This window comes from Nestor notabilis, unplaced genomic scaffold (assembly GCF_000696875.1).
Source record: "Nestor notabilis isolate BGI_N333 unplaced genomic scaffold, ASM69687v1 scaffold34251, whole genome shotgun sequence".
Classification (NCBI taxonomy): Eukaryota; Metazoa; Chordata; class Aves; order Psittaciformes; family Psittacidae; genus Nestor; species Nestor notabilis.
In genome coordinates this window covers 1-8,195 of record NW_009914822.1, presented here as the reverse complement: position 1 = coordinate 8,195, position 8,195 = coordinate 1, and the positions used below count along the sequence as shown (strand labels likewise).

Here is an 8,195-nt window from a genome sequence, read left to right as displayed (position 1 = left end):
TTTAGCCATTACTTGTACAACATACAAAATGCTTAATTGACTCTCTTTGTTAAAGGGGGTTCACTGAACTAGAATAGTAGCATGCTGCTCTTACAGTAGTCCATTTTTGTGCCAGCAGCATGGATGACAAGGTGAATAAATTTGTGGATTGCATGCTTGGTGATAGTTGGCTGATTTGCTTGCTAGTTGTAGATACTGAAGCTGTTGAGTAGTTAATGATTTGTATCTGATATGCAGGACTTGTCAGGAGATGCAGTTTTGGTTGCATGCATAATGAAGTGTACCTTAACTGTTTGATTTAAGCCAATTTGGAAAAAGCTTGTTCTTGTGATTAGATGAGCTTGTGTGCATATAACGATATATTGCATAAATGATAGATGCATAAATGACTTTCAGTGCTGATAAAAAGAAACATTGCTCTAAGTTGCAAAGAGTCATTATGGAGGCTACTAGACATACATAATGGTTGAAAACTTCTCTAGTTAAACTTACTGGACAAAATTAAGAACATCATAGTAAGAATTTAGTGAACTTCTCTTTAAGCTTCTGCTGAAAAAGATTCTCTACCTGGCTAGAATGTAGTCAGTGCGAAGACTAGCATAATACTAGCCTACAAGTATTGCTGCGATTTCGTCACTGTATTTTTTAATCCACATTTATGTTGTGCAGAGATACTATGGACAGTGTAAAGCAGAGTGCTGCCTTATGCTTGCTGCGTTTGTATAGAACTTCTCCTGACCTTGTTCCCATGGGAGACTGGACATCTAGAGTGGTACATCTCCTCAATGACCAGCACTTGGTAAGTCAGCTTCATTATGCTGCTCGGGCCTACTATATAGAGAATGATTGTTACTTCTGCTGTGAAATACACTGTTAATTTCTTTCTTCTTGAATCTTTCAAGCAGGTGACTTGCTGTTTTCTTCAGGTTCAGGGAAGGAAGTGGGAGCTGTTGTCCTCTTTTAGTTGCTGTGTATATTTATTTTTAGTAAAGCCTTTTAAACTTGGACATTTAAAAATTATGTGCACAAGTTATTTTACTCTGACTGTAAACAAATTAATCTTGTGCCTTGCGATCCTAAGTCATACTGCATAGGTGTAATACTAACTTATTGTTCTAGATACAGACTTACTTTTTCCCCCACTGTCTAGTTACTTTATGAAGTAAGGCTGTTAAAGACCTGTGCTTCAGCAGTAATAAGAATGCCTTAGTCTGCAGTAATATATGATGCTTGTGTTATGAAGAGCCATCTCCATGTTGGGTTGTTAGAGTTTTCCTGGGTGATATGCTGCATCCTATTTCTTCTACTCATCCTTTGCTTGTGCAATAAGACAATTTGCATCCACAGCTCTGTGTTATTTCAGTTGTACTGTCCAAACATGAGACACAGCTAATAGAAAAATAACATTAAATGTTCTGCAACTGTGGCAGTTACATTGTTGGAAATCCTATTGGATTTTGAAGATGTGTAATTAGTCTAGTTGCTAGCCAAATAAAGGGCTTTTTAATGTGTGGCTTTGCCATGGGGGTGAACTTTGATTTGTTGTTTATTGAAAAATACTTGAAGTAAAAGCTGCTAATGGGCAGTATCTTAAACTGTTACGAAATTGAAGGTATTACCTTGGGGTTTTTTTTCTAGGGTGTGGTTACTGCAGCTACAAGTCTGATCACCACTTTGGCTCAGAAGAACCCAGAAGAGTTTAAAACTTCAGTCTCCTTGGCAGTATCTAGATTAAGCAGAGTGAGTCCAATGATAACCCTGATAATACTTCACTGTTGCTTAACTTACTTGGCTTTCTAGGTCAGGTTAGTTTAGGGTACCATTAAAAGTGAAGATGTTTCAGTTTCGGTTCATACAGCTTTTTGATTACCAGGGCAGCAAACTGTATTAGCTTGCCCAGACTTTCTTGGTGGAAAAGGGGGAAAAGAAATCCATGAATGGGTGTACCACAACTGAAACCTAATCCGATTCTTATCACATGTCACTATGCGTATAAACTGCTCCTGTGAAAGCTATCTGTTCTTTGTTCTGCAGTATGAATATTACTAAAGGTATTAGTTCGACCTTCTGCTTTAGCTCAGTTTGTCATAGAGTCTTATGACTCTATGTTCACCAACATCAGTCAACTATAATACATTATATAGGTTTTCTGTTGGCTGCATCTTTGAATTGCTGGACCAAAGAAAGTCCAGCTTCCAGTTAAATGTGGTAGCATTACAAGTTGGTCATCTTCATTCTTAAGAAAAGCAAATATGCTTTCAGGAAGATGCTTCCTAGACTACCGTATCTGTAAAACTGAATTTCTATTACTAGGGAACCTGATGGTTTATTGATAGTATGACAACTTGCACCTAATTAAATTAATTGCTATTGAGATAGTTCTGTAAGCTTCTGTCAAAGGTAACCTACAGCATTCATTAGGTTCTTCTCATGATTGTGCATTGCTTCAGTAGCTGATGTGCCGTCTGCTTATTTTACAGATTGTAACTTCTGCATCTACAGATCTTCAGGACTATACGTACTACTTTGTTCCTGCTCCTTGGTTATCTGTGAAACTTCTGAGGTTGTTACAGTGCTACCCACCTCCAGGTAATGGAGTGGTCATAACAGTGGTCATCTCTCTTTATGTAGTACACTATCTCCGAAGAGCTGCTGTGCTGTAGTTACCATAACTTGGAGTGCAAGCGCATTGTCTTAAGACAAGGATACTGAAGTCTGTGCTCTTGAGTGTTTCAGATTCTTAAAATCCAACAACCGAATTCAAAAGGCTGTGTAGCTTAGAGCAAAGTGTCAAACCAGCATGCATCTTACAAACCTGTTGCAACTGCCATTTTAAATATTCTTTAGTATTATCAACTATATTAAAGCGTTGAAGTATATTATAGTGCAGATCGTGTTTGACTTTTATTTTCACCCAAATAGAACTGTGGCTTAGAATTCTTTTGCCAACTGTGTATTGGGGGAGGGTGAACTGTTCTTAATGTATTAGAACACTTCAATTTACTCAGATTTAGGAAGGTGGAAGGCCTAAGGTAGCAATTAGGGTATTGAGCAAAATGAAGTTGTCCAACGGCTCGTTCTTCTCCAGAAGACCCTGCGGTACGTGGTCGTCTAACAGAATGCCTGGAAACTATTCTTAACAAAGCGCAGGAGCCACCAAAGTCAAAAAAAGTACAACACTCAAATGCAAAGAATGCTGTGCTGTTTGAGGCAATAAGCTTAATTATACATCATGACAGGTGAGCTGTGAGAACGCTTCTATTATGAGAGTATTTTTTTAAGTGAAAAGCTGTGGCTTTGACTTGAACACTAAATGGAATTTTACTGGGGGGAGAAGGGAGGAAGAGCAGACAGTGAAGTTGCTTGCTAGATTGGAACACAACCACAGCAGTGGAATTGAACAGTATTAATGAACTGTGTTGCTATCAGCATGTTGTTTTGGTTTTTTTTTTTTTTTTTTTATTGCTTTGTTTCTTGCTGCTTTCCATTTTTTTTCTGTTTGTTTGTTTCTTTTGTTTTTTGTTTTGTGTTGACCCCACCATTCTAATCCAACAGAGATTATTTGCTCACAGTATTTGATTTTTTCATTTCACCAGCAGGGCATTCTAGCAGACACTTTGAGGCATTTTAAGAAATTTCCACTGAAGAAATCATATTCTGTGTTTGAATGTTCTCAAACCTATTGCTTTTAACCCTTTCACTTTCTCTCCTGTTCTGTGCAGTGAGCCAAATCTACTAGTCCGTGCCTGTAACCAGCTAGGTCAATTCTTGCAGCACCGAGAAACTAATTTGCGTTACCTAGCACTGGAAAGCATGTGCACGCTTGCCAGCTCTGAATTCTCACATGAGGCTGTGAAAACACACATAGAAACAGTTATCAATGCGTTGAAGGTAAATATTTAAGTGTGCAGTCTGTTTTGAGTGTTGTCTTCTCCCCTGCCTCAATGCCCTCTCTCCTACTTCCCCAAGCCCCTCATCCCCAGTTAATATAATAATACTTGTGGACCAAAGGAGTTATTCTCAGAAGTCTGCTTTAGGGGTTTTTTTCCTTAATCCTGCAAAATCTTGCTGTGCTGGTAATGATAGAGGTCAGCTTCAGTTTATTTCTGCAGCTTGCTAGTAAATCTGATATTTGTGGCCTTTATAACACTTTGATATTGTCCTGAAGCTGTAGATTGAAGAGGAATAGCTCTTTCAAAATGTGGAATTTCAAAATGAAGAATACTGTGAAGAATACCAGTGTCTTCCTGGTATTAGACACTATTGCTTCACTGCAGTAGCTTATGGAAAGAGGTAGAGCATATCAACTTCCAGAAGCTGATATGCTCCACCAATCAATAGAATCAGAAAGTCAAAAAAATAGACACATTCTCAGGCCATGTTTTTATAAATAAGCAAAAGTCAAAAGAGGAAAATGATTTGCATGTAAATTTATTTGCACACTTTCGTGTTCACATGTGTTTTCTTCCAAGCACATGCTGTAGCATATATTTGTCTCACTTCAAAAGTCAAAAACTTGTTCTAGCTGAGCTTCTGTTGATATAAGGCAAGCACAACACTAAACATGCAGGTAGCTAATCACTCATTATCTTGTTGACAGTTTGACAATTTTGGTCATTTATTAGTGCATTTGTGGCCAGTGGTCCCAGTTATCCAGTGCACATTGGACCAAAAAATCATTCACTCTAGTTAGGGTTATAGTGGAGTCATCTCTACAAACTCCCCAATCCCTTCAGCACTTGCACAGATTTGAATGTGTGTACTACAGAAACAAAACCTGATGATTTAATTTTTTTTTTTTTTTTTTAATATTAAAAGTGGGAAGCTGTCAGAATCTCCAGTGACCTCTTTCTAGGTGACTGAAAGTGAGAATACAGCTTATGTGAAGGGTATATCCAAGGTCATTCTGCGTCTGAAAGATTATGAAAATGCACTTGTCTTAAATGGGTTTTAGTAAGTTTCATTTCTTCAGTAAGATGCGTGAGCTTTCTAAATAAAGATGAAATAATCTTGACCTGCTGTATGCCCTTTTCCAGACTGAAAGAGATGTAAGTGTACGACAAAGAGCTGTAGATCTACTGTACGCAATGTGTGACAGAAGCAATGCTCAACAGATTGTGGCTGAAATGCTGAATTACTTGGAGACTGCTGATTATTCCATTAGAGAAGAAATTGTGAGAGATTTGTGTTTCTTTATTTTTTCGTTTCTGGCTTCGGCACCATATGTGTATCATTTACTGATTGGGATGCTGGATAGTCTGTGATAGAGATTCTTTTTCATGGTGGGGGAAAAAAAAAAAAAAAAAAATAAAAATAAAAATAACCAAAACCAAACAAAACCCCAAACCCCTAAGTTTTCTAGTCAACAACAAAGTATATTCTTCATACAGGTTAAACTAATGTCATGGGGGAATACTTGGAAACTAGGAATTTTAGAAGCTAATCTTTGTCTCACAGCATTGTATATAAAAATAATTTTATCAGTGCTTGAGTAAATGTAATCTCTAGAAGTGAGGGTTATGTGTTACTCTAGTCAACTGCTTGAAATATCTTCAAATATTAGTAAGATAAATACTTGTAGGTAGAACTTCATACTGTGTATGCTGTGAGAACATTCTCTCAGTCTAAGGATTCCCTAAAACAATAAGCTATCGTGCCTCTCTCAGGTGATTGTATCTCCTTCCTTCCAGCAGGGAAAAAAAAAAAAGCAAAACTTGAAATACTCATTTAACAACCTTCCTAGAATGGTAGCCAGAACTTATGGTAATACTTAGTTTAGATGCTAAAGTTTCTTTATTGGAGAAGTTAACATAGAATGCAGTGTTAGTTGATTTATCTCTTAATTTACTGTCTTACTGATGTTGGCAATCTACCCTGACTTGGCAGATAATGTGAATTTTGTTCTGTTCATTTGCTTCTCTTAAGGAAATAGGTCGGTATAAATACAACTGATAAATTATGTGGAGGTCTCTTCCTATGCTGATTGTTTGCTTTAGGATATAGGAATCTTAGTATGACCTGAAAGCCAGCTGTATTTTTGGTGACTCTGGTCTGTCTCTGCTAGTTTGTGTTTCCAGGTTTTTTTTGGGATTTTTTTTTTTTTTCGGGGGGGGGGGACACCAGGTGTGGGGAGGCAGGAGGGTTGGTGTTTTTCTAGCAAACGAAAGATGTTCAATAAATTGTTCAGATGCAACGTACCCAAATGCATTATGGGGAAAGCATTATGTACCTGGCAACTGGTGTCTTCTAGCACATAATTTCAAAGTTTTCTTTCACCTTCACTATGGGAGCAATTGAGGAAGCTGATGCATATGAAACTGAGGCTTCTGGGCTACCATGGGGTATCACTAGGTGCACATGAAAGTGAATTTTAATACACAGCTTATAGTAGAAGCTCGTCCACCTTCTTTATTCTCTTACATGTGTCTAGGTTCTGAAAGTTGCGATTCTAGCTGAGAAGTATGCAGTGGATTATACCTGGTATGTGGATACAATCTTGAATCTGATTCGCATTGCTGGTGATTATGTCAGTGAAGAAGTGTGGTATCGAGTTATTCAGATTGTCATCAACAGGGATGATGTTCAAGGGTATGCAGCAAAGACTGTTTTTGAGGTGAGAATAACTGTTTTCAGTTGACTTTCAAAATGAGGTAAGAAATGAACACAATGTCATCTAGCAGCTGTGTGTCCTTCCCCATGTTAGGGAGGAATAAAAATATGATCCTGAATATTTCAACAAAATGCTGCTGAAGCTTTCCATAAAACTAGCATCATTGATTTTCAGAGCCAGAGGCCACATTAAGCTGATGAGAAGCTTCTCTGGCTTAAGTAATATAAATATACCTAGTACTGTTCTGGTCTTTGATGAGGGAGGGCAGGGTGGATTTTTTGGTATTTTGGTGGATGGCATTGAATGGATGGCTTAGTAAGGAAATTTCTATACCTGGAAAATTACTGAAATGTAGTAAAAATAGAAGCACTTTATAGGGCAATAGGGCAGCTTTTTTTCTTTTTTCCTTCACCCCACACCCCCACCACCTCCCGCTTCAAGTTTTCTGCATGCAGGAATCCAAAACACCTAACTAACGATCCTTCCAGAATCATATACCCATTCCTTCTGTTCAGGATCTGATAAAACTGGAATTTGAACTACTGAAAGAGAACACTTTCAAATGTCTGGCCTTGTTACTCTGACTTCATTTGGAGTCTTCTTACTAGCTTTCCACTTTTTTTTTTTTTCTCTCCTAAATGTTTAAGCTGACTTTAAGAACTTATTCTTGCTATGTGTTTCTTCATACTCAGTGAAGGCAGTATTTTTATCTTGGACAACTTCAGCACATTCTTGCAAGGTTTATATGAAGCATATTAACATCCTTCTGACACCCCTAAAGATGTGAAGGAAATTAGCAGTTGTATCTGTCCTCAAAAGTCCACAATAATGCTAGATGGGCCTAAGAGCCCATTACATAAGCAAGTAATACTTAAGTTAGAGATTCTTTATAAAGTCATACCACCTATTGTGCTTTTCTCATAAGTGCTCTATAGTGCCTAGACCTATGGCCTGCTCTTACAGGTAAGTAGAGTAGGAAACTGGACATGGAAATGACAGAAAAGATCTTTTTTGATGCATTACAGATCAGTGACTATTAATGTATTCTTATAGGCCCTTCAAGCTCCAGCATGCCATGAGAATCTTGTAAAAGTAGGTGGCTACATATTGGGAGAATTTGGAAATCTGATAGCAGGTGATCCAAGATCAAGGTAAAACGCTTAAAATACTGACTTGAAGTAGTAACACTTTTGGTAAAGAATCTTAATGCCTATTCAATATTCATAAAGGCCAGTTAACAAATGATTCAACTCTTGCTATTAATGTATTAAGAATTATCATGTCTACGTAAACTGAACGAATTATTTTTCTTCCCATCTTTTAAGTCCCCTCATCCAGTTCAACCTGCTACATTCCAAGTTTCATCTGTGTAGTGTTCCTACCCGAGCTCTGCTTCTGTCTACGTACATCAAGTTTGTGAACCTGTTCCCAGAAATCAAAACTACGATTCAAGATGTATTGCGCAGTGACAGTCAGCTAAAGAATGCTGATGTTGAGCTGCAGCAGAGAGCTGTTGAATATTTGAGGCTCAGTACTATTGCCAGTACTGATATATTGGTAGGTATAAAGATTTCTTTTCTCTTTC

At 37.7% G+C, this 8,195-nt stretch overlaps 1 protein-coding gene across 1 annotated transcript; it reads left to right on the top strand.

Annotated features, from left to right (window-relative positions):
- Nucleotides 1–669: 669 nt before the first annotated feature.
- LOC104412968 (AP-2 complex subunit alpha-2) lies at nucleotides 670–8,167 on the top strand (the record flags this gene model as incomplete). The annotated part of the gene is made up of 9 exons (XM_010023829.1): nucleotides 670–799; nucleotides 1,639–1,740; nucleotides 2,481–2,589; nucleotides 3,092–3,239; nucleotides 3,723–3,891; nucleotides 5,037–5,174; nucleotides 6,431–6,613; nucleotides 7,664–7,761; nucleotides 7,936–8,167. Coding segments are annotated over 9 exons (1,309 nt in total), but the record flags the coding sequence as incomplete, so codon positions are not given.
- Between the last annotated feature and the right edge of the window lie 28 nt (nucleotides 8,168–8,195).